We start from the raw sequence: 27,002 nt of genomic DNA, 5'->3' as shown, positions 1-27,002 counted from the left end.
AAAGTGAAATACCTGTTAAGACAAAAAAAAAAAAAAAAAAAAAGGCTTTTTGCAAGACTTAATCATGCATCTGATTTTCAGGCCACTAGGGGGCAGCAGAAACAAACCTCACAACTTGACAATTTAAAGTGAAATAACTGTTTAGATGTTTTAAAAAAATGAAAATGTAAAACTAAAATCAGATTATTTGCATCACTAAAACCATGCATCTGATTTTCGGGCCACTAGGGGGCAGCAGAAACACCTCACAATTTAACAATTTAAAGTGAAATAACTGTTATGATGTTTAAAAAAATGAAAATGTAAAACAGAAATCAGATTATTTGCATCACTAAAACCATGCATCTGATTTTCGGGCCACTAGGGGGCAGCAGAAACACCTCACAATTTAACAATTTAAAGTGAAATAACGGTTTAGATGTTTAAAAAAACGAAGATGTAAAAAAAAAAATCAGATTTTTTGCATCACTAAAACCATGCATTTGATTTTCAGGCCACTAGGGGGCAGCAGAAACAAGCCATGAACACATATCGCCTGCTTTTAAATTCAACAAATCAAGCAGATACGCAGCAATCATTTGGATTTCCTCGCTGATCGTCATAGCGACGCTGCGTGAAACTGGGTCACGATGAAATAAAAAAAACAAAATTGTGGCCTCTATTGATGATAACATTTAAAAATGGCGAGTTTGTGCAGGATGTTATGAAACACAGCAGTTAAAGTCATTATTGGTACAAACTGACAGTGTGCAAACTTGCAACTTTAATAATGTTGTACAGTACGATTTCAACAGCAGTCTTTACAATGCCCCTCTTTTCCCCCAATAAATATAATTTCATGTCATCTAAGCTAATTATTATATCTTCCTCAAACATTTATTGGTGGACGGCGATGTCATCACAAAGGGTTCTTTTTTTCTTCTTTTTTCCCAATAATAAAATGGGGGTTTCAATGTCTTTAGGGATTATCAATTTACAGTCACTGTCGAGGATCAAATGACGTCACATTGAATTGTAGAAATATTTGGTAAATTTAACAATTCAATGTCACTAAGCTCATAAAGCAATACATCATCCGGGTCTAGTTAGGACACACACACTAGAAATATTCTTCTCCGGTTTCTCAGATTAAATAAAAAAATGAACTAAATGCTTATTTCCAAATGTCAAATGTAAGGATTTAAGTTAATGCGTGTATATTTGAGATTTTAGTTAATATGCAGCATTAAAAAAAGTGCACCCCATAACCCGACATAACAAAATCAGCACAGTAATGAAGGCACTTCATTCTGTAAAGAGAAGAGAAATCACAGTCGTTTGAATGAAAGGTCCGACGAGATACGACAGCTCAACACAAACAAAAACAAAAAGACCATTCTCGGAAAAAACAAAGAAAAAAAACACTTCGATCTGTCTATTGAATTATTTTTGGTAACTAAAATATTACTTGATAGAATAGTAAAACCTGCGCTCTCTGATAGAAAAATTACTTTATGTATGTTGCTTAGAAACATATAGTATGTACATACAGTGATATAATCTTTAGTCAGTCCTGTACAAAGAGTCCAAGAATCCAGAGATGGTGAGAATCCGGACTCTAGATTTCATCATGACCTCAAAGTCCTCCGCCTGGACTCCCAGTGCCCGCTCAGAGGACGGGAGGCGGGCTTCTTGGGGGGGGGAGGGGCAGGAAGGACCAGCTGGAGCCGCCGTCTGCTACCTGTTCCTCAGGCTCTGTAACAGACTGTAAACGTCCTCCTCCGTACTGAGGCCCTCAAACAGAGGGATCAGGTCCAGCAGCTCCGTGTCCGTCATGTCGTCGAACCAGGACTGCACCGGGACCTGCAGGGGGGGGGGACAGACAGGAGACCGCTTTGATTCATTGGAAGGGAGAAAACTCTCGCCTGACAGTCGATACTGAAGTGCTGCATTATAGGTGAGGAGATGGTGGGAGTTTGGCTGTAAATAATTAATGGTGGGAAATCATCAAAGGCATGAAGAGTGACAGCAGCTCCACTGAGCAACTTCTCCACAAAGCAGAGAGGAATGAAAGTGGGAACGCCGCCTCCGGCTCAACGCTGCTTCCAAAAACAACAGCGCAGATTAAAACCTCTCATAAATCATTTACCATCATTACTAACTTATTCTAGTTGTATTTTGACCTCAGTTTAGTCAGGATTTCGAAACATCAAACATCATTGTAGCCCATATTTACCATTAATATTTTAAGATATGATCCAATGACTTAAAAGGGCCTTAAGGGGAAGAGTGTGATTTTTATGTATTTTTTATAATAATCAAAATCAGTATTATAGTACAGGAGTTTTTCATGTTTAATTTTTTTTAATATAAATAAATCTAATTATATAAAAACAAATGATGAAGGGCGTTAAGAGGAAGAGTGTGATTTTTTTTAAAGGAGGTCCTGAGGGTTAAAAAAAAAAGATTTTGAATGAAATTAAAATTTCAGGAGTCATGTAACCAGGAGCTGATGAACCCCACATTATTTTCAGGTACCTAAACACAACATCCATCCTTCCCCTTTTGGATTGTGCCATGAATTACACTCATATGATATTAATCATTCAAAAGTCGAGATTAAAAGTTTTGCACGTTGAAAAAGCATCAGTTTGTCGTGGATTTTCTCGTCTTGCAGAACGTAGGTCACCATCATGACCTTGGCTTGCACGCTCGTTAGGTCACCTGGTTTCATGCATTAATGTTTAACGTTTTCATAACCGATGCGAAAGGGGCGGGACTAAACAAAAGAGCAATAACGGAGCTTTTAGGTGAAAACCTCTGACTTACAGCGTTCTCGGGGTGGAAGATGTAGGAGGCAGGCGAGTTGTCTATGATGATGACTTTGCTGAGCTCTCGGCCCAGCCGGCTGAGGTCTTTGACGTAGTTTCCTCTGTGGAAAACACAGGATTCCCTGAAGAGCCGGGCTCGGAACACCCCCCATTGGTCCAGCAGGTCTGCCACGGGGTCCGCGTACTAAACCAAACCCCCCCCCAAAAAAAACGTTAACACACAGTCTGTGTGACGCAGCGCTGCTGTCGTCCAACATGTCAGAACAAACCTTTGCTAAGCTCGCCGTGAAGAGGACGCACTCAAACAGCTCCCCCATCTTCTGGAGGAACTCGTCCACGTGGGGCCTCTTCAGCACGTAGACCTGGACCAGAGAGTCAGCGTTATTAGAATGGAATATTTTAGATGTATTTGGTTTTGGTTATCCTGAAAAGAAAATGTGCTTACATCCATATTTGCAGCCAATAGGAGACTAAATAAACTAAGGTTTGAACATTTTGGAAAAATACCTATTCCTTCACAACATCATCATCCTCATCTTCGTCCTCTTCCTCGGGTCTCCAGGGTTTAGTCGCTGCCCCCAAGTGCAAGTAATCAAGCATAGGCCAAGATACAGAAAGCCTATCCTGGATTACTTGAACCAGGTCACAGCTACAGTCCAGCTGCTTCGGCTTCAAACGATGACGATGCAGGAAAACATACTTGCAAGCTTCAAACAGATGGTTTTTGTTCAACACGCTTCGGGACGCGATCACGTCACAGAGAATAAACCAGACTATACGTTGGGGGAGGAGTGAAGGAGCTGATCCCGTTTGTGATGTGAGATTACAGAGAATAATAAACACTGATAAAGGGAAGAAGTCCTCCATATCAGTATAACAGTACCTGATGAACAGTCCCATCAATCTCCACTGGAACGATGAAGTCTGCATTGCTGATGGGCTGCAGGGAGAAAAAAGAAAGAATTGAAAAAATGTTATTATTTTTTTTCCTCAATCACAACAAAAAAAGCATCTAAACCACATTTTTGGTTAAAGAAAAAAAAAATGAACACACTGCTAGCATAAGGCTCCCCAGGCAGAGTTGGCAGGCTTTAAGCACACTGTGGTTCCCTCCGCTCCGCCACTCAACTATCTCAGTGTTAAATAAAAACCAGGAGTGAGACTCCGGGGAGAGAAACCCGGGCGCCGAGCGAGATGACAGACGCCAGCGTGGACAGGAGTGCTGACTCGTGTCATCTTTAAAAAAAAGCAAGAAAACAGAGGGGTGGAGGAGGGGGAGGAGGTGGGAGAAGGAAGACGGATGCCGGAGGGGTGGTGGGTGGAAGACGAGCGGAGGGCACGACGAAGACGAGGATGAAAGGATCGGGTGGGAGGCTCGGCGGTGTCACTGACAGTAAATCAGGTAAAAGAAAACACTTCTCAGAGTTTTAAAGAAGCACGGAGAACGATTTACCGACTGTCACCTGTTTGGTTTGTTGTAGACGCAGAAACAAAGAATAGATTATTATCATCCGCTCATGTTTAAAGAAATATTATTCTATTAAGTAAATGTGTAAGTTAAGTGCTTTAATGTTAGCAGGTACAGTCCGATGCCACCAGAGGGGGTGTTTGCTGTAGGAACAGGCAACGAAGGAGCACTTTGACCTTCCACATGTCACCTGTTCAATCTGTCTCATAGACCATCACACCAGGGGGACCAGCAGATCCAGATCCACGACAGATGATAAACAGATGTGAGTTCTTCTGTGATGCAATATATATATATATATAAAAAATGGAGGAAGACATACCGTATGTATGAGAGAACTGGAGGGGATTTGTGTTTTTTAAAGTGTCTCTGCTGAACCAGGGTTGACCTTTAGGGACCTGTCGGGGGGTCGGGGGGTTGTTTCAGCTGATGATCACAATCTGGCATGTCTTCCACCATTTCCTTTAGATACATAACTATTGCAACATTTCATCATGTGACTTTCTAAACCTACCTCTGAAAAAAACATCTCATTAAAGCAGGTTTGTCCAAATACTGTTTATCTAGAATAACCTGCATGAGGTGCTCATCCTCATTAAATCATATTTTTTTAATCTTAAAACTATTATTTTGTCATTGACTGGACATTTAATAACTTAGGTTTCGTGGCAGATCCCTTACTTTGTTTTTAAATCCTGTGAATGTTACATTGTTACCATATGGATGGAAGTATTTGGACAGAAAAATACTTTCTCCATCTACAGTCATTATTTTCATTATCAATTAATATGCAGATATTTTCTTAATTGGTTGATTGATTTGACTGTCTTACAAAATTATAGAAAATACTCCACTTTTAACAAAATAGCAGCAGATTTCATTTCCATTTCCTGATGAACTTGTTGTTTCAGGCGTTTTATTTGGAACATAATTGTTGAAAGCTGGTTTCCGCCATCATGGGGTGAAGGAGGTCTAACTGTCCGTGTCCTTTGTTTGTCATGATTTGGCCCCTTGGCTCGTGTTCAAGTAAATATTGTTGCAGCAGCATGATATTAATAGTGTTTTTCAGATTTTTCTTTTTTTGGCAACAGTTGCAACACAACATTGCCAATGCAGTAAGATTCATAAAGGGATCTGCTGGGTGCACAGTGCCTGATCTCACCTCCATCCAGCAACCTCAGTCCACATCGGTACCCGACCTCACTCTGCTCTTGAATGGGAGACTGTTGAGGCAGCAGATCAATGCCCGTGATTTTGGAATGACTGCTGTTATATAAATAAGCTTTTCTATTATTATCATATATCCTGCCAGCCATTTTTACACGTCCAACACTCATGGATCTAATCCCCGAGCAGGCCTGGGAATTATCTTTTCATCCATAAGATACAGGATACGGTATGTGACGGGTTATGTAACGTTTCTTTTTTTAGTCCATGTCCATCTGTGCCCTATGTATAATGTCAGTTCTGCTTGTTTTTTCTGCACTAATTGTCTAATTCCAATGGTGACATTTTAGTATTAAAAGTGCTTCACGTTTTGATCCTTCATGACCAGAGATTAATCATCTCCAGGAAATCCTGCGGGCTTCTTCTGAACGGAACTGAAAGTGTTCTCTCTCTCTTCTCTCACAACTGATTTAAATTTATTGCATTTGCCCGAATCCATTCCATACCGCATACCTATCTCTGAGTTAAATGCATTTTGACGGACTGAGCGTGCAGTGTGCAACCGAGTTCCATGAAAAGGAGAGGGGGCGAAAAAAAGGGGGAGTTTTCTGACTTGTTTTGTCAGGGGAGGAAAATAAAAAACCCTCGGACTATTAGAACAGATCCAGGACTTCTAGGAAATTCATCCCGCAGTCATCCGAGGCAACAGTACGCCGTATTGGACACACCCTTGTGTGAACATGTGTGTGTGTGTGTGTGTGTGTGGCCCCGTGCTTCTGGCTTGAGACTGAAAATGGGTGGGTCCGCTACAGTGTGCATACAAATTAAATCCCAGTCATATGAAAAATGTTCTTTCTGCTTTTTTCCTCTTCTGTATTTTAAAAAAAAAGGAACAATCCGTTTTCTTTCACCGCTGAATAAAAACCAGAGCGAACACACAAAGAGTCTTCGGCTTCACCTTGAGCCGTTTCTTTTGCACACCTTTTCTCCTTCTGAGGACAAAAAGGCACCCGGGCGGAGATAAAGAGCAAACAGGTGTAATAAGATCAGCCGGAGACGAGGCAGCGCTCGGCTGAAGTGGGTCACTAGGTGTGCCAGGTGTGTCAGTAGAGGAGACTTTTGACGGTGATACACAGGAGCTTATATAGTTCACACCGTGAAAAGACAACCGAGGGATTTATGGTGCATTGTGGGAAGTCTGAAATATGTATATGCAGTCACAACCTGTCAAATGAAGTACAAGTTCAAGTTGCAGCAGATATTGGGGATCCTGTGACGTCACCCGTTGGTTGTTTTGGTCATTTTTGAAGCCTTGAGTTTGGCATTTGGCACGCGCCATCTTGGTTTCTTTGCAACCAGAACTGAGATGAAGGGGGTGGAGCTAAGTACAAACACTAATGTAACCTTTTTTTTAACCAAAAAGGTTCAAATTAACTTTTCAGGAGCTGAGAATACTTTGCAAGGGTCAAAATTATAAAAAGAAAACTATGACAACTCCAGACAACGACCTATGAATCATAATGTAGCCCCGCCCCCAAATTATATCCTGCTTTACCGGCAATTTTACTCTAAATGAACATAATTTACTAAATGTACATTATATTATATTGAAGAAGACTAGAGATTGAGACCATAAACTTATTTAATTTATACAATCATTTGTTTTTATATAATTTGATTTATTTATATTAGAATAAAGTCAGTAAATGCGTATTTATGGTTTGAGATTTGAGTCTAACTCACCTGGAAAGCAGGTACCATAAACACACACAAACTCTGAGTCTGGTGATTTCACAGTGCAATAACTTCTTGAAAACGTTATGTCCGAGAGAAAAGCAAGGGTCAAACAAACACAAATATTGAATACGTTGTATTTTGGAGGGACGAGCTGGCAGTGAAGGCTTTGACATTCTGGAGATACTGTGTGAGATGTTACTTCCTGACAAACAACTGGTCATGCTGATGAAACTGCATGATGCACAGCTACTGAGAATGTACTGGTTGCCATGCCAACACCTTGTTATAGTAACAGCCCTCCTTTTTTTTCTTTTTTCTTTTGCCTTCTCCTGTTCTAACTGCTGTATAAAAGCCATAATACCCTAAACAGGCGTACTATTCTGTGATTATGTGATTATGTGCACTAGCTCAGCGGCACCACATGCTAATTGTCATCTTTGCCTCCGTGCCCGGATATATTCACAGCAAAGAATGGCGTCTTCCAGATTTATTTCAGAATAATCCTATTATCCCTGTCAGGCTGTGAAATAACAGCTTGACGCAATGAAACCATGAGCGTTTATGAATGTGTGAAATACCTTGAAGGAGCTGTGCACGAGGGTTTCGTCCAGGTCGATCACCACGCAGTTCTTGCCGTAGTCAGCGATACTGACTTCTGGCAGGAGGAACTTGGCTGGAGGCTGCAGAGACAAATGCATACATTTTATAATGTTGTGTATTACAAGGGGTTGAGCGGAAGGAACAGGTTGCAAATTACACTCGTAGTCACACTGAGGGTGTGACGACGGCTCAGTCGGGGTGTTGGAGACGATCATTTGGCAGATTCGACGCTAAATAAACATTAAGCAGCATAAATGACTGCAGGGAGGTGCGTCACGTAGATGTTTGTCTTTGTAATATTTCAAAAATTATGTATTAATTCTCCTTTCTAGTCTTTATAGCCAACTAATTCATCAAATTATCAATCAGATGATTTTTAAAACAAAAGTTCTCGGAATTCCAGCTCCTAAATCATGAGGATTTGCTGAAAAGGGAGGATTTTTATTCACCAGATTTATTGATAATGAAAACAATAATCGTCGCAGTAAATTAACGTGATACATTGTTCGTCATTACGCCAGACGAAAACGTGAAGCATATAAAACTAATTTAATAACTCTTATTGTTAGTTCGTCTTTCTTCTTAAGTTCTTGACCTCTCCTGACATGTTTTGTCTTGTGTGGGTGGCAGAAAAAAAAGATTAGATAAGTAGTTACAAATTTCTGGGAACAGAATGAACACGATATATAATATTGGTACAATATGATTGTAATTAATTGTTAGTTATTGAACGGCCATACCTTTTAATTAACATTAATTATTCAGAATTGGCATCGTTGTCTCTTGAAAATGACAGAATTGTGCAAAAGGTCACAAATTATCAATATATTTTATTAAGAAATTGAGGAAAAAGGCATCTCATATAAAAATATCCATGTGGTAATATTACGACTTGTCTTGTTGTCCCTCTGTGTGTGTGGTTGGACTGTACGAATCCTCTGCTCTGTGCTACCTTCAGGGACACACACACATGTACATTCATGCACACACACATCCATATAGAGGTGAGGAGCAAGGACTCTGCTGCTGCTCAGTATGCCGGCCGTCCTCTGCATGTATCTGTTCGCGGCGACTGTATTTATTATCACGTCTTATCACGCGACCGCATGCCGATGCATCGTCGGGGGAGAATTCCCCCTCGAGAGCAAGGACGCTGAATGACATCCTGTCAGGCCCTGATGAATGTGATTACATGCAGGTTGAGCAAAGAAAGAGTGATTGACCGGGACCTTGGCATTTCCACCGTGGGGGAGCAGCGGCGTGATAAAAGAAGCCTTTCAGCTGGAAGCCACAGCCAGGGAGCGCTATCTCCGACCGATAACACGACAAACGCTTACTAAGTGTAAACTACAGTACGTCAACGTACGCAACGTAGGCTTTCAAAATGAATTACAAAACGAAATCCCTCACTAGATGTGTGTTTCCTATAAGGTGTAAGAATCCAATGAGTGTTCATAGAAGAAAGCGGGATAATTAACTCCATTATTTCTAATTTGAATACAATGAAAACGAAAGCAAACGATGCTTCAACGTTTGTGTTTCATGTATTTTTTTTTCTATCCCATCAAAACGGAAGTAATTAAAGTTATTATATTATGTACGCACTTTAATATCTTTTGATTTGAGGATTATAAGCAGAATAATAGGAATATGGAGGGATGAAAGTGTGCTATAGTCTCTATTTCTCTATTAGTGACATGAATCCATAACGTCATTATGTATCAGTACCTCTTCTTTAATCCTAAAACAACTGGGTGAAGTCCATCCGCTGATGAAGGCCATGAGATGCAGGTGAAAGCTCCAGAAGTAATGTAGTTGTAGGGCCTTGAGTTGAGTTTTTTCTAGTTATGGAGTCATCCGTTATGGATGAAATTAGAACGGTTGACAAATTAAAACACCTAAAATGATATGTAATTGCTATAACATTATTATTATTTACCATATATAAGATGCTTTGGAGGTTTAAACTGGATTTATTCGTATGCCTGTTGGTTTTCTTGTATTTGTTTTGGATTTCTTCTGTGATATTTGGTATTTTTGCGATGTCTCGTCCCGTTTGTCTACTTCCGCTGTCATTTTTTACAGCGTGGAACGACGCGGGCAACCCGTCCGGGTCAATTTAAGTTATTTCAGTCGCCCCTCAGAATCCTGGTATCGGACCCTGCCAGACCTTCTCGCCACATGCACTTCCTCCCGTTGAAGGGGAGGTGTCTGCTGGGTGGTGTAGTTTAAAGCTTGGCTGTGATGTGGGATGCTGTGAGTGTGAATATCGCTTAAATTACAGCAAACCACAGGCACGCCGTCGATTCCAAAATAGCTCAAACGAAATCGCCGCTTCAGCACAAACAAAGCAGAGCGAAGGTCTGGTACAAATCACTGAAACCGAGTGCCTCCCCCCTTCTAATGGACAGGCAGGACAGTTCATTGACCACCGAGTGCATAATCACGGCGTAATTGTGCTCAATACAGACGAATACCTAATTTAATTTAAGTGTTTTCAGTCGTCCATTTGTTGATCCAAACTGCAGCTGTGAGGGTTTAGAGTAAGAGTCAGTCAACCTGATCTAATAAGGAAATCAATCTCATGTTCTGTCCCGGTGATTGGAGGGAATGTGGGAGAAATGGACCAAAAATGAAATCAGATGATAATAAATGGATTGGGAGCCTTGAAAAAGCCGTGTGAATACGAGGATGGGACGGCCCCATGCAGCGAGGGTGATGAAGCACAGCAGAGGGAAGAGGGTGACTGTGATGGAGCGGGATGAAGAGAAAAAATGAAAGATAATAATAATACATACACTGGGGATGGGGATGACCTGGACCTGGTCACACTGGAGAACACAAACAGAGAGAGAGAGAGAGAGAGAGAGAGAGAGAAGAGAGGTAGAAATTGAGAGAGACGAGGTGGTAAAACAGAAAAAACATTCTGATCGACAAAATGTGCAGGGCGGAGGAAAAAACAGGGAGAGGGACGGAGGAAAGGAGACGTAGAATACACACCGTGATAGAAAGTGAGAAAACAAACAGAGCTGCCATAGTAACAAACACGTTTGGCCAGAACACGAGCCGGGCGGGACTCCAAAAAACAAAAATCAGCCGCTATAACAAGGCTTTTTATGGCGAGGTTCGCCAGGTTCACTCCAAATTAAAAAGGGGGGGCTCATTTGTTGAGGAGGCGGGGAGGGGAGGGGTCGGGGGTCAACACTGACCACATGTGTCTGCAGAGGGCCACACATTCCTCCCCTGAATGAGACACATTTACAGGTAAACAGGCGTGAGAATGTGATATGAGGTGCGCTCCATTTATAGCCCGGCGTACCTGCCTTGGCAGCAGTATGCCGTGTTTGCAGAGGAGCTCGGGGTCGGAGGGGGTGGGGGGTGGTTGGTGGGTTTTGGCGCCTTTTTTTTCCCCGCGGCCAGAACGTTTTGCTTCACACATCCTCACTACACTGGTCAGAGTGTGTGTGGAGGAGAAGGGGGAGGGGGGGGTCGAGGCAATCCATCACACCCGGACACACACAAGGCCCACTTGATGGGGGATTAAAGCAGTGTGTGTACATGTGTTGTCATGGGTATACGGTAACTCGCAGCGTGTGTGTGTGTGTGTTGTGTTGCGTACGCGGTCGTGTGTGTGCGTAGGCAGATATCGAAGAATGCGAGATGGGAAGCGAGCCCGTGTTTTGCAGGCAGCGGATGGTAAACAACCTCTGGGTTCAACGGGTTTGAGGCAGCTGGAAAGATTTGTGGAGGGAGCTCGGCCTCGGCGCTCTGCAGGGGAAACAAACCCTAACAAGCTCCCCGTGACAAAACCAAAACAAGCGTTAACCGGCCCTCTCCGGTCCAACTCCACTTCCTGTTTCAAAACCTCAGGTTTTTCTCTTTTTTTGTTCTGTCACGTGGAGGTGAACGCTATGAGATTTTGGAATCTGGCCAAGAATGATGAAAAAAACAGAAGAGAGCTTCACCTTGGGAGGACTGCCGTTCTCCTCCGGCGGCGGCGGGGGAAGAGCGAGTGTCTTGTTGTTGGCGGGCGGCGGCTCCACGTGGTAGTCATTGTAGTTTCGGAAGCAGCAGAAGAAGGGGCTGAAAATGCTCCGGCCGCGATGCTTCTTCAGGCTGCTGTTGGACTGGGAGACTGGAGAGAGAGGGAGAATAATCATATAATATAATAAAATAAGATCGAGTGGTCCGTTCAACGTAAAGCTACAGCTAGCGGACGTTAGCTTAGACTGGAAACAGGAGGGGAAAACGACAAATTGTTGTTTTTACATTTTGGGGTTTTTCTTGTACGAAACAAACAGGATACGATGTTAATTTGTGGGATTTGTGTGCTGGAATGTTGTTACCACAGGACAGATCCAGGCTACATGTCAACCCGTTTCCAGTCTTTGTGCTAAGCTAAGCTAAGCTAAGCTAACGGTCGCTTTGTCTGCAGCTTCGTATTTACATCTTCTCATGTAACAAATCTGCAAAATGTACTCAAGTAACACAAGTAAAAGTGTTTCATGGAGGAAAAACATCCCATTATACTATTATAAATCATAATTTTATAGACTTTTTGTGCTATTTGGATTAATACAAACATGTTTCATTTGTAAAAACTTAATTTTTAAGCAACTAATATTCTTCTCTCTGTGATCTTAGTTATAGTTCCTCTAATTTAATGCAGTCAAGTAAATAACATTTATATTAATGTTATTGGGGCTTATGCGAAACATAAAATGTCCTTCCTGTCTTTGAATCAAGTGCTGATTTTACTGTCATTTCAGCAACATCACCAGGTATCATTATGTTTAAAAGCCTTTATGCAAATGACATGTTTTCCTTTCAACCTCAGAAAGGAAAAACCAGAAGCGACCGTGTTTCGCATGCATCACCACGCTGTCGTGACAAAAAGGCGCTGAGATGTACGTTGTGATGTACAGCACGGCGAGCGAGCGCGGGGACAAAAATAGGCATCATCATCGCCGCGGTGCCCTCTGGGAAGGGAGTCCAGTTAATTAACATCAAGAGCAGACAGACAGATTAATGTCATTTATGTCGTTAAAGAGACCCTGAATCTACATTTCCATTGTCCGACTTTATTTGACGATAAGCCAAATGAAACCTCTGGAAGGAGGGTTGATGAGTGCTGCAACGCTCTGGGGAGAAAACAATATACACATATAGGTCCCTGGTTACATCATCCCTCCTTCACTGTCTCTGAAGCCCGTGGCCTACTTTCACTCTGACAGAGGGAGAAACAAGCCGCCGTGAATGCTTCTCTCATTTCTTATATTTTCTGTCTGAAGAGCGGATAAAAATAGACATTTTTTTCGGGCAGCTCCGGTACAAAAGGCTAAAAATCGCCTCAGGTGTTCCCGAGGTGGAGTTTTAATTTCTTTTTTTTTAAAAAAAGGTAGTTTCTAGGCATGGAAATCCCAAATCTGTTCTGGACTTTGAAGTGACTTGAGCTGATTTTTTTTTTATTTTCGTGCCTCGGAGCGACCATCGCACGACATCGACGTCTCGTTAACGTGCTCATGCAGCCGTGTGACACGGGCGGCCCAGTTAGCCATGCATGCTGAGGCTGTTTGCAGGCTGCTGAGAGCCGTCAGACCCCTGGAAGCATCCGACGGGCCACGAAGGAGACGATCTGTCCCCGTGGACTCCAAGTCCACCGACTAGAAGTCCATATTTCCTCAGACGAGGAACACTTGTTTCTATGTTTTAGCTCTTACTTTATTGGTAATGATATGTTGTGGTTTCTTTCTTTTGACAAATGTACTTATTATAAGTCGCTTTGGACAAAAGCATCTGCTAAATGCCCGAAATTTATATTTCTCTCTGCGTGTCTGCAGATTCAAGCATAAACTCAGATATTTCAGGTTTTAATGGATGAAACGGACAGGAATCCATCTGATTAGAGAGAAGGCCAAACAACACACACTGAGAGCATTAACCCCCAAGGTCAACATCACACACAATTGAGGAAGTCTCAGGGAATTAAATACATGTGTCGAAACTTCATATCGTGGCGTGACCTTTAAAGGATATTAATTATAAAAACGTAAAGAGTTGTTAAAGAGGCTACGGTGTGATTTGTTTCCATTTGAAGTGAGCAGCACGAAGACACTTCTTATGCTTTGTTAATGTTTAATAAATAATAAGCTTTCATCTATTATGAACCATTAATAAGAGCATTACTAGGAAGTGGTTTCTTTTTTTTTCTCTAATTTTCCAAGTTTAATTTTTAATGAGATGAGCTCCACAAACATCTGCGTTGACTATCATTGCATCGGAGGTGTAAACAGAAATCTAATAGTAAAACTTGTTCTTTGCTGGAGGCAAAATAATCAAAGGAGTTCCTCCCTCAACTCCCCCTTTACATTGGCCTCAAACTACGTGATGTCATTCTCCGCTCCTCCATTTTGAGACACTTTCCCGCCCTGATCGGGGGCAAAAAAAAAAAAAAAAAAAAAAGCAGGTGGGGAGTGTGTGAGAGCAGGGGGGAGAGAAAAGAGGAGAGGGAGGGAGAAAAAGGGCGTAGAATGGGTGGGGAGAGTTCCAGTGGCGAGAGCAGCCTATACTTGGGTCTGATTCTTGCTCCGCCCCCTCCTCCTCCTGCACCACCACCACCTCCACCCTACACAAACAGAGCTTTCCTTTCTCCCTCCGACACAAACAACATAGCTGAGAGTTGACTGCCGCCGGAGGCCGAACACACACACACACACACACACACACACACACACACACACACACACACACACACACACACACACACACACACACACCCTTCTGCATACGTTCACATGTTGAGGGCCACGTGCACCGCCATCAACAAACAGCATACTTCACAGACTGACAAACTCTCAACGTCCTTGCTCGGGAATGCGTGCGGAGTCGGCTCGCCTTGCAGAGTGACGCTCTGAGAATAACAGCCAAAGGTTAAAGTGCAACATTCACCGTTAAAGAAAAAACAAAACAACAAGTTAAATCAGTCAGATGAGACACGAGATCGCCCTGGAATTAGCTGCAGCTCTGCTCGGGGATCCACCTCAGTGAAACTGAAGTAAAGGGCGTTTTTTTTTTACTGTATCTAACAAAAGCTCCCCGGAGAAAGAGAGAGAGATGAGGCCAAAGCCTCTTCAGAGCAGGTGCAGAATTATTTACCCGCTGAATACACTTCATTCGATCAGCATATTCCCTTGATGTGAGAGCTGCAGAGAGAGAGAGTCGCCTTTATGGCAGCGTTAGGTAACAGCGATAAAAAAAAAAAGGTTCTCCGGTCAATCAGGGGCCCCGGCTCTCCTGTCACATGTTCAAGCAACAACCGCTAACGAGGCCGGAAGAGGGAGAAAACGCAGGAAATTCTCAGCATTCCTGACAGGAAGAGATAATCACCCCGTGACCCACAGTGTGGACTAATGCCAAGCTCCGAGAGGGAATATGATCCGCCCCGGCTTAGCTGGACTCTTTTGAGGTGGCCTCCTTTTTTCTTTTTTTTACTGTATAGCTTTAAAAGCACATTAAGTACGCAACCAGTCAAAACACAACACGCCATATTTGAAATACGACAGTTTAAGTTTAGCCGCTGGATAACGTCTGGAAGGTTATGTCACTCTGGGGTGAAATCTATAAGGCAAACAAGTCAAGGTTGAGTCAGGTTTATTGCCAACTGGGTTTTAATTTCATAACTAATAGAAATGACGCCCACATTTATGAACACTATGCTCATCAAGATCTCAAATGTGGAGATCTGTAATATTAAAAACAAAAATGCTGATTGGGCGATTAACACCAGCCATCAGATCACACAGGTTTTTTAACCCCCCAGGCCGTAGATTTCATAACATTTGCTATAAATTCTATGATTTGGCAAAATAGGTGGTTAATAATCAGCTTATGTGCTCTTTTCTGTTTTTCCTGCCAGGTAGCTACTCTGAAACAAAATAATCAACCTGTGGTGAAATAAAAAAAATACATAAAATTTGTAAAAAGCCACTTTATCCGGCCCAATAATATGGAAATGTCAGTAATAATCCCTGTGTGCACAGTAATTAATCCTTTAATTTACTGGTAGACCTGCACTCCAGCAGCAGTTAGTGGAGCAGCCAGGCAGGTAAAGTGTAGAGAACCTGGGGGGGGGGGGGGGGGGGGGGGGGGGATGCAGGTAAAACGTGAGAACAGGCCCGTGTGAAGGTGCAGCTTAAATAATTAAGATGGAAAACGGTTCAGTTGCTCAACACGGAAATAAAACAGCTGGGATTTACACGCTTTCTCTGCAAAACTGCATCACTGAACAACTACTTCCTCCCTCGCCTCACTATAGGATGTTTGCTGTCTGCAGCTTATGCAACAACACGTGAGATAAACTCATGAAGAACGGTTCTCTATACACACACACACACACACACACACACACACACACACACACACACGCCGACAGGTAATCCAGCTTTTAGCCTGAGTCCTGTCTCTCAGCTCTCACTGACAGGAACAACAGGGGGGAACTCCTTGTTGTTCGCCGTGTCAGCAAAATCCCAGCAGTATATTATACTACACCTCCAATGGGAAACACCTTCATCTCTTAGACGGGACCTGTCACTCATCTCCAACATTTTTATTTATTATTTTAAAGAAAAAATGTTAAATATTCCCACAATTTCAACATCCTGCATTGAAACCAGGAAATATGTTGCTTTTATTTTATTTTATGAGCACTCGATGATGACGACGTTGGTCCACTGGTCCAGTGATGGGTTGAAAATGTACTCAACTTAATGGGAACATATTTTACATTATAAACATTAAAAAGATGCCGTTTTTTTGACATCCACATCCATCAGGAGTCGAAATTCATCCCAAAACACAGATTATTGATTATTTCTACCCCAGAGAGAGTCAAGGTGTTAGGTGGCATCAGATACCCAACACACTTCAGCCTGTGTGTTGCTGAGGTTCTGTTTGAGGCCATCCATCCATCATCTACCGCATTCATCTACTGTATTCAGGGTCGCGGGCGGGCTATAGGCGATCCCAGCTGTCATTGGGTGAAGGCAGGGTCCACCTGGACAGGTAAACCAGTCTATCACAGGGCTGACATGTAGAATGTAGGCCATTTAGAGTCATCAATGAACCTATCGGAACCTACCGTGCAGTGTGTGAGGCCATGGTGGCAATAATAGATGATCAAATAAACCCCATTAAGCCTCGTTAGGCCACCGCGGAGACAGCTGAGGCCTCGGTTAAAATGACGGGCTGCCGAGGCGGCGTACACTCAGTTCCAACAGATGCCTTCAGTCACACCGACTGACCCCCGGCTGCCCCGCTGGCTTGATCCCCCTACTTACCCGGGAGGGGGGGGGGGATTATACGTATACATATGCATCCTACACGACCTTATGTAACTGACATTCACTCCACCACCCAGTTACATTCCAAGTCGTGATTTGCCGAGATATAAAAACCACTCGGTTGGCACCCGCGTCGTACTGCAGGGTACTAATTCTCCCAGCTGCTGCTGCCGTGAACCCTGACACGGAGATGTGGGCGGGTCCGTCCTCGCCTCGCTGCCTCAGTCGCACAGCAGCGTGGGCGCAGTGGCGGTGGGAGGGGGAGGGGGGGGGCGGCGAGGGGCTGCTGCTTCTCCAGCGCTCGGCTCGATGAAGGAAATGACAAGCAGTGGGAATTAACCCACCGAGAGCTCAGGGAGAAATAATGAGGGAGATCTGACTACGCTGCCAAAATGTTACGCAACCGGCAGCAACACGCGGCCCACGTCGTTTTGATTATTTATAAACCTCTCTTTCTTTTTAATATTTCTCATCTACAACTGGGCGCTCGGTGCCAGGCGCTCGGTGACTGATGGGAAATCCTCCTCGCCTGTCGGTTGAGTTTAAAACATTATGAGATTTAATGTCAGATGGAATTAAAAGGCTTCTCCCGAGCGTGGACATGCTCGTACACATGCATGGCCATGAAGTTGTGAAATAGATCCTGAAAGTTGATCCAGTGGGTTAGTCGGAGAGGAATTTATAAAAAAAAACGAGAGAGCTTTGAGTGATTTAGTCGTGATCGTCCATAAAATTCTGAAACTTATAAGAGGCGGATGAATTTGAATTGTCAAAATCTGAGCTCCTGGACGCTGGATCCTACATTTTTCCCACAATGCTCTCCTCCTCCTTAAATGCAGCATATTCATTTAGTAAAATACCATGAACAGGGTATCCTTTAGGGCGTGGCTATCTTGTGATTGGCAGGTCGCTTACAAATTTACAAAAAAAAAAACAAAATGACGACCGCCAAAAACCTGAAAGCATCAAAAACAGCAGTCCGCTAACCAACTGATGATGTCACAGTGACTTCCAGTGGAATGCCCCTTTGAGGTTTGTTCTTAAAAACGAAAGAGTCGGCATCAAAACAACAAATTGCCTGTTTTTCACTTAATCAGATTCATTAAAATGTTGCTCGGACTGGAAAGGAAGCTAACAAGTAGGTCATGTATTTGTGTGTGTGTGTGTGCTCTGCTACAGTTTCCCATGCCTCCGCTCTCTCTGAGGTGTTCATCTCCACATTTCCACACACAGCACGTCCTACTTAATGCCCCTTGAGATTCGGCAGCTCAACAGTATTCACCTCTACCTCCGGATCCCTCTTTGGTGTCTTTTTACAGCCTCCACACTCCCCCTCCCTCTCTCTCTGTTTGCTTATTCCTCGCTCGTCTACTTAAAAATGCGTAAAGCTTTTTTTTATGCTCGTCTGTCAAACATCTGACAAAGTGACGCGCGGCATAAATCAGGAAGAAAAGGACGTAAAATCATTACGGACAAAACATGATCTCCCTTTTAGATGGCCAATTACCGGTGATGGAGCCAGAATGAGATCAGAAAATATGCAGAGAGGCCGTCCCCCTTGTCAGAGGCAGACCGGCTACCTGCCTGCAACCCCGGAGACACACAGATGCTATTTGAGCACCTTCTCACACACTATTTTCTCCTTGACCCCTAGCTCTCTCTGATTGTATCGATCGGTTTTGACAACCTCCATTTGGCTGGATGGATGCACCATTAATCCCAGCTCGTGGACCTGTCCCGGGTCCACGTTAGGAACCAGGGCTGCTTTTTTTTGCTCCAAAAAAAAGGGGGATTGTGGCTGCTGGAGCATTAATAATGAGTCTCCAGCTCATTCGCAGGCCATCGAATGCCAATGTGTCAAGACATACAGGAAAGGCAGGAGTGATGTCATCCCACAACGTTTAAAAATCGAAGAAACTGTTTGTCTTCTGTGTGTCATTTAGACGCATTTGAAGAGCAGCTGCAGTCAATTAAGTTCTGCTGTTATCCGCCGCTAAAGTGTATATTTTCCTCATTCAGATCAATCTAAACTACGTTACGATGGAATCGCAAATGGAGATCCGGTTTGGAAGAGTTGTCATTTCATAAAGAATCTGCTTCAAAAACGTCCTCTAATAGTTTCTTCAAAGTCCACGCTGGACTTTTTGAAAAGCGAGAGTTTGCTCCAAAACAAGCAACCGCAGCGTACGAGCTGCACTTGAGGCAACTTCCAAACATAAAACTTTCCCACAATGCCATCAAATGTACAGTCCAAAGCACACAGACATAAAAAAAAGAGGCAGAGAAAAACCAAAACCATATTGTGTGTGTGCAGCAGAAGCAACTAACGGAATAACAAAATACTTCAGTGAGGAACAGAAATGTCAAGATTCTGATGAAAACACGAAAACACACGCCGACCAAACAGGATCATGTGACTTTGAGGAGTAGACATGTACATGTATTGCCCTTAAAAGGACAAAACAATGTTTTAGTCTTTCAATATGGTTGCTACGACGACCTAAAGTTTAAAACTGTCACAAAACAACTTTATAAAAAGGCTAAATAAACTGGGTGTTGTAGTCAAGACCACCCAAACCACGACCAAGGCCGAATCATGACCAAAACCAGAGTGCATCCAGATCAAGACAAGACCGGGATGAGACTAAGACCAGGACAGACCAGAGCCAGTCCCACACTGCGTGACACACTTGTGATAAAACGTGGATCATGCAAACCATAGAAAGAACCCCAAAAAAACAAAAAAAAACAAAGATCCGCATTCCCGTAGTAAACACACAGGAAGCAAGTAATAAAATAATGAAAACACATCTGAGGTTGATTTTATGTGCTAATTTAGTGACATCCTTGCAGCTATGGTCTTGAAATAACATCTGAGTCCTCTTCGTCTGCCAAAAACAAATTAAAATGCATTCTAATCTAAGACGAGAACCTTCAAAAAGTGGTCTTGAGACCAGTCTGGATACCAGGGCCCATTTACAACACTGTAAAATCCTAAAACGGCAGTTGATTGAAAATAAATGACTCCAAAAGAAGTAAACTCTTAATTTGTTTGCGACTATTTGCAGCGAGGTAATTGAGTGCACTCTCGGGTGAATGTGGGACGACGACAACAACGGAGCCGGATCAGAGTCCTGCAGATCTGAGGGGCTCGATTGGACTCTGGGGTTGAGTATGGGCAAGAACCTCACGATACGATACGTATCACGATACTTTGGTCACAATACGATACGTATCACGATATCACGATATTGCGATATAAATAAAGATGAAAACACAAGTACCTTTTTATGTACATAAGCCTCTCCATTTTATTAATTCCCATGAAATTCACTGGAATAAATATTGAAAATAAAATGAAAAAGGATAAAGTACTGCATTCACAACGCGTCTAAACATTTGTTTTTTTAAATCAATCTTTGGAGTTGAAAAATCGATATAAGTATCGCGATATATTGCCGTATCGATATTTTTACCCACCCCTATTGGACTCACACATACCGGCTGCATAACAACAATACAGTCTGTGACCGGATTTATAAACAAGCAAAAGCATGTTGAAGCTCTATTTTAAGACTCTTTTTTCCCAGTTAAAACGGCATCCAGAGAGATGGTTTCAGCATCCAGCCGCTGTAGGAGTGAAGAAGGCGTCAACCCACACTCGTTCCCCCCCCGAGGCCTCTCCGGGGACGGATTGCAGTGAGATTGCATCTCCTTCATGGTGTCTCACAATCCATAGATCTTTACAGACTGCCTCGTATTTAAAGGGCCCGCTTTTTTAAAACGGGAATTTTTTATTGTGAAAATCTGTGTGAAAATGTGACATTCTTCTTCTTAATGCATTCAGTGTCACGATAGATAACCCTCATTGTCTCTTGCCGGCCATTATAACACTTTATCAAAAAAATAATTAACGTTTTTTTTTTTTAATATATGCTGTCAGGATTAAAGTCCTGAGGCAAAAGCATAGCGGGTTGCTATTCATCCAGCTTCCACATGGCCCAATAGGGGGTTTATTTTGAAAATATTTTCATGAGGTAACAGTCAACCTAACATCTAATTTCTCATTTCATTAATTTATTTTAATATTTTAATAAATACATTTTTGTTTGGCTGCAGTTTGTCATATGACGTGTCTGAGCAGAAGGCTAGCTTAGCATGTTAGCATATTAGGAGGAAACCTTGCTTTATGTCGTGGGTTGTTTTTTAATATTTCAGTTTCTGTACATATTAAACAAATGAGATGTAACATGTTATTTAGTGAGCTTTAGACGTGATAGGTGGGTTTTTACCCTTGGACGGATCCAAGCTAGCATTTTTTTTTTCTCGTTTTAAGTCTAAGCTAAGCTAACCGTCTCCTGGCTGAAGCTTAATGGATATATTGGTATCAATTTCCTCATCGAACTCTTGGCAAGAAAGCGAAAGAAAAAAGCTTCTCAAAATTTGAAGCCATTACTTTAATGACTTAAATTCAGAGTTTTCGAAAACATTACCTTCCCTTAGATCCCCATAAATATAATGTTCTTTATCTCTTGACAGCGCTTTAAAAAAAAAAAACTATTGGCACAAAAAAAGACATCATGAGGGAGATGTGAACATAAAGTAGATTTTTAGGCATTGTTTCCAACTTCACACAGGAGGCCGATACATCAACAGACACCTGAGGGAGCGACTGTCTGTGATTGACTGTCTATGAGCTCACTCTTAATGTGAAATGCAGTCCGTCGGGGTTACTTACAATGACAAACGCGTTCTGTGCGGAGAACCAACAACGCAAAACATATTACAACAATAGATTTATTTTGCTACTTACAGCTGTAAAAACACGTCATCGCCATCGTGTGGGATAACAATTTCCACTTTCACGTTCATCCGCACGCCGAGGCCGGTCATGCACGGTTAACAAGCTTATCAGTCAAGAGGGGCTTCGGCTTCGGGAGAGAAACAACTCTTCCCCAATCAGCTGGCCAGTATGGTACTGGGCTAAAGGGATGAAGACGTGTCCTCCCAACTCTTCCCTGGAGCTGCAGATAATCAGCTTTTCCGGGAGCAGAAAACGGGCTCATAAATCTGTAATAGGGGGACTAAAAATGGTGCACTGAATATTGACTTGCAATCCAACGTGTTTGTGGAAGAAAAAAACATTTCAAGCATCCGCTACTAAACACCTGAGTCCGGCCATGACAGCGGAGGGCCGAGCGCAGCAGAGTGGCAGATCGTTGCCAGGGACTTCCAGGGCAGCCAAAACTCACAGTAGCTCCCCTCACACACACACACACACACACACACACACACACACACCCTTCTGCAGGTGTGGTCCACACATCATAAACACTTTATTAATGTACAGCAGCGTGTTCCAGAAATAACCCTCAAAAGCCAAGTGTGCGTGAAATCACAGGCCTCGCTCTCCAGATTAATATATAATTACAGCTTTTTTTTCCTGGCAATGCAAAGATCTTGTAACCAGCGTGGGGAATGGTGCCATACTGTACATAAATCCTCCTCCTCGTCGTCCACGCTTCTACTGGAATTATAAATCTCAACGCCATTAAAGACATTCACATCAGAGCTCCACCACGTTTTTTTTTTTAAAGGATGTCTTAAGATGCCATGAACGACACTCATGATATTCTATATTTCTCTTATTGAGAACAAATTCCATGGGAAGACCAAAACCAGCAACAAACCGATCCAACTAAGTCTGCATACCCAAAAACCTGATCCAGCTTGACCCAATACCGATCCTCATACACCATTCTGATGCTCACCAAATGTGTCTTAATCCGCGGCTGAAAATAGTCCCCAACAAATTCAGTATTTACACTTATTTGAACTCATTTTTAAAAACGTATGTCTCTTGTACAGAAATGATTGCAAGACTGACACCGTTTATATGACTATAAAAGAAGAAATACAGGATAATACTAATCATGCTTTAATGGCTTTCTTAATGAAGAGCAATCTAGTGAAGAAAAATCATGTTTTTTTTAACCAAAATGAGGTTTTTCAGTATTATGTTGCTAATTATTACAGAAACAAATTAGGCATCAACCAGTAACTCAAGTAACTAAACGACTCTCTTTCATTCTAAGAGTCTCATCACTCCTGCTGCAGCATTGAGGGAGCTAAACTCAGATTTGCCCTAATCTGATTAAGTCAATCAGCTCGTCCACGGATACCTGTCGGGACGGCGAAGTTATCGGAGCACAGCCTCGGTGATCTGCAGAGGCAGACGGAGGCTGGCCTCCCTGTGACTCCCTCCGCGCTGTCAGTCCGGTCATTACATCGCATTGCATCAGAAAAGTAAACCTCTGCCAAATGAGAAGCCTCATTTGGGGTTTTTCTCCAGACTCTTGTGAGCTTACGTGCAAGTTCCTGCGAATTATCTGACCTCTAATTAGTTAAAAAAACGCTGTTTTATCCAGAAAAAATGACATTATGATGCTGATAAACTCATAATTATTCACCAAAAGGTATGTGGTTTTCTACCAATTCATGACAAAACACCCACATTATGATTTCAAACCCTCACCTCATTTAACATAATCCATAATGCATCAAGATATACTCTCCACCTCACGTCTGAGGTAATGAGTTACTACGTCTTTCCTGCGAATGAAACTGATAGGACTCTGAAAATAGCCGGCCCCATGCTCTGAAATATTCAGCGTGTGCGTGTGCGTGTGTGTGTGTGTGTGTGTGTGTGTGTGTGTGTGTGCAGTCCGAGCGGGTCACACAGTAACCGTCCTGCACAACAAGAGTTGTTTGTTGTCTGCTTAAGACAGAGCCAGTTGTGAAGGGCAGGGACTCCATTCAGGAAGCTCCCTGGTGATACTTTAGTGTGTGTGTGTGTGTGTGTGTGTGTGTGTGTGTGTGTGTGTGTGTGTGTGTCCTCTCTGATCAGCGACTGACCCCTGGATTTCATCCCTGCCAGATTAATCGTCGGACACCACATGTCATCTGGGATCCACCGTTCGAGACAAGCAGGATGTCGCAGGCGAGAAAAGAGCGGGAAATCAGCGCTCAAAGCAGCGGCTTCACATTTCCTGGATGATTCCACTTCGAGTCGGCGATGAAGACAAGTTAGTGAAATGTGTTTGCGATATTATTAATCATCCAAAAAGATAAGAGGAAGCTGCTGATGAGAAATAAATAGTGGAAAAACGGCGGAACATAAAATCACGATAGATGGTCGTCGCGGTCGTGCAGGTCAGAAAAATAAAAGCTAACTAATCCTTGCTTGTGATTTCTCATTTATATTTGCGTCAAATTACTTCTCCGAGCATGCAAGGCTTCCCTCCATGACCGCCGGCCCAGGAGGTCAATGAGTCAGAGCCGGTCCATGTATGTCAGCGTTGCTCAGCACGCGGCGATGCTGCAAGGTGACCTTTGTCTCCAACGGAGAACACATGGGGCGTAGCAGGAAGTGGCGGTCCCTCCGGCCTCCAGGCCCCCTGTGGGTGAGTGGGATGAGTGCTCGGCGGGGGGGATATGTCAGGGGCCCTGAGCTCCCAACGACTGTGCCCAAGCGTGGACACCTGTGTGTGGACAGCGACTCCACATGCCTTTATATATATTTTTTTTAAAAAGTGGGTCTTATCTGGTGAAATCCCTCCCCTCTCTCTCAGAAAGGTAATGAAAACTGGAAAGCTCCCGCCTCGTGAGGGGGATTTGTCATTGATGTCATCACTACACGGCGACTCTTGTGCAAAACAACAGAGAGAAAATGTGTTTTCGTTCAGCCGCTGTAATCCGTAGAGCAGCTGTGGAGCTTTTTTTTTTTTTTTTTTTACACACACACACACACACACACACACACACACACACACACACACACACACACACACACATCTGGAAGAGGACATTTGACCATGTAAACACGACAGTTAGACGAATAATTATTTTTATTATCATCATCAAGCACTGAGAGCAGATGATACTGATGTTTTTACTGGAGATCAACAATAAAATAGAGAATGTTGCAAACATATATACTTGTGCATTAAATGTGATTTCTTGCTTTGGGGCTGATAAATGTCAGAAAGTACTTGTACAACATTGCTTGTACATAACTTTATCTGTCCCCACTTAAATATAGCTGGTTCTCTTCATGCACCGCAGCCAAGCTGTTGATTTATTGGTGGTGTTATTGGTAGTACACCAGGCCAGTGATGCATACTGGGATGTCACCAGTGCAAGGGGAACAGAGAAGGGGTAGAGTACCCGCCCCCCTGTAGTAAAACCAGTTCCCTCCAAACATACAATATCATGTATCAGCTCGTCAAATTCTGATTTCAATCTGGTTTAAACTCGAATAAAGCCCCACAGCACTGAAGTTCTAGCCCCCCCAGACATGACGGACTACCGCCGGGGCTCTCAATGCTCCTCAGCTCCGGCCGGAACAATGGAGGTTTTCCGTTTGCTGTAGGAGCCCAGTATCCTCCCTGCGCCGCACGTCAGAATCTGGCAACCCGTGCAACGCGAATAATCCAGAGAAAAATAATAATAATAATAATAATCTACATTCCGGCGCGTGTAATTTGCACTCACCTTTATCTTGACTCGACGAGATGCTCTCCTCCTCTTTCGGATTTGCAACCTGTGTTATTATGGACGTGTTGTCCATGGAAACGAGATGTTGTTGCACCTTCGGCTAAAGACCCGTTTTTTTTATTCCCTGGCAAACATTACCAAGCGCACTACAGTTCTGTCCCCCCACCCCCCACCCACCACCACCTCCCTCCCTCCCTCCCTCCCTCCCCCCACTTCTTCGGCTGCGCACAAGGCTAAAGCGCCCGCTGTTTTTTTTTTGTTTTTTTTTGCAGCGTTAAAATCCCATTTCACACGGAGGAGCGCGCGCGGCCCCGGTCCCCCCCGAACGAGACGCGAACTGTGCGCGCGAGAGGCAGCGTCCGAACATCCGAGGTGACAGTCCGGCGCGCGGGAGGCAAACAAAGCGTCAGTCCTGCATCGAAGTGCGTGTTCGCGGTTGCGGGCAGCATAGCACACCCCGCCTGCTGCTGCTGCTGCTGCTGCCACTGTACGCTCCGGCTCCGGTCCACACACACTAATGTCAACTGCGTGATACGGTTACAGTGTTTACGCAGAGATGGCGACCGTCCTCCTTCCCTCCTCCTCCTCCTCCTCCTCCTCCTCCACAGCACAGCTCACTACAACACGCCTCCTCCGGTGTTTGTGTGCTGCTGCTCGGTCCGGCGGCGGCGCTCAGTCCGCCCACCGCTCATTTAAGTAGACAATCATCCCGCATGTCACCGGGGGAATACACGCTCCGGACGTTTAATTACGTCATTTTCTGTAGAAGCTACAGAGGTCAAGAGTCCACAAACTCCACCCACTGTAAGAAATCATTTAAAAAAGAAACATTTATTATAATAACAATTAAACATTTTATTTAATTAATACAATATGCAAATTAACTTTAATGACTTCATGAAATCTGTGGGTCAGAGGTCGAACTCCCCCAAAATGCCTGATACTATATTTCCCATAATGCAATTCAAGAGCATCTTTTTTCTTTCTGTTTGTCAGAGCTTTAAGAATACTCCCCGAGGCCGAGATAACCCGGATGACATCACTATGACATCATCAGGGTTGTTTTTTTCCCCTCCAGAGCCACAGAAGACTCCGTACAGCCACTGATGCAGAACCCGTTTGCCCTGTAATCTTGAGCCGAGCCCACCTGTGCACCGCAGACCTCCACCCTCCACCTGCACCGATAAACAAACGGCGTCCAGGCCTCAGCGGACCGTGGAATTACAACAAGGGAGATAAAGTGGTTTTCTGGGGCGTCGCCAGCGGCGGCGACACGTCCCGGAGTGTTTCATCCCCCTTCACCTTCCCTGTCACTTTAATGGAGGC

General features: G+C 43.4%; 1 protein-coding gene across 2 annotated transcripts; it reads right to left on the bottom strand.

Annotated features, from left to right (window-relative positions):
- Positions 1–661: 661 nt before the first annotated feature.
- ctdspla (CTD (carboxy-terminal domain, RNA polymerase II, polypeptide A) small phosphatase-like a) lies at positions 662–25,837 on the bottom strand. 2 transcript variants are annotated; one of them, XM_084034208.1, is made up of 8 exons: positions 25,674–25,837; positions 11,748–11,917; positions 10,581–10,613; positions 7,761–7,862; positions 3,694–3,750; positions 3,080–3,172; positions 2,809–2,994; positions 662–1,842 (listed from the first exon to the last, which is right to left on the bottom strand). In XM_084034208.1, the coding sequence occupies exons 1-8, from the start codon at positions 25,747–25,749 to the stop codon at positions 1,717–1,719; spliced, it is 843 nt and encodes a 280-aa protein (XP_083890334.1). In that variant the 5' UTR covers positions 25,750–25,837; the 3' UTR covers positions 662–1,716. The 2 variants fall into 2 exon arrangements, with proteins under 2 accessions (XP_083890334.1, XP_083890335.1); XM_084034209.1 differs by lacking the exon at positions 10,581–10,613.
- Between the last annotated feature and the right edge of the window lie 1,165 nt (positions 25,838–27,002).

This window comes from Eutrigla gurnardus (genome assembly GCF_963514095.1).
Source record: "Eutrigla gurnardus genome assembly, chromosome: 18".
NCBI classification, from domain to species: Eukaryota; Metazoa; Chordata; class Actinopteri; order Perciformes; family Triglidae; genus Eutrigla; species Eutrigla gurnardus.
The sequence above is the reverse complement of the archived record's forward strand: the minus strand, read 5'-3'. Positions and strand labels throughout refer to the sequence as shown.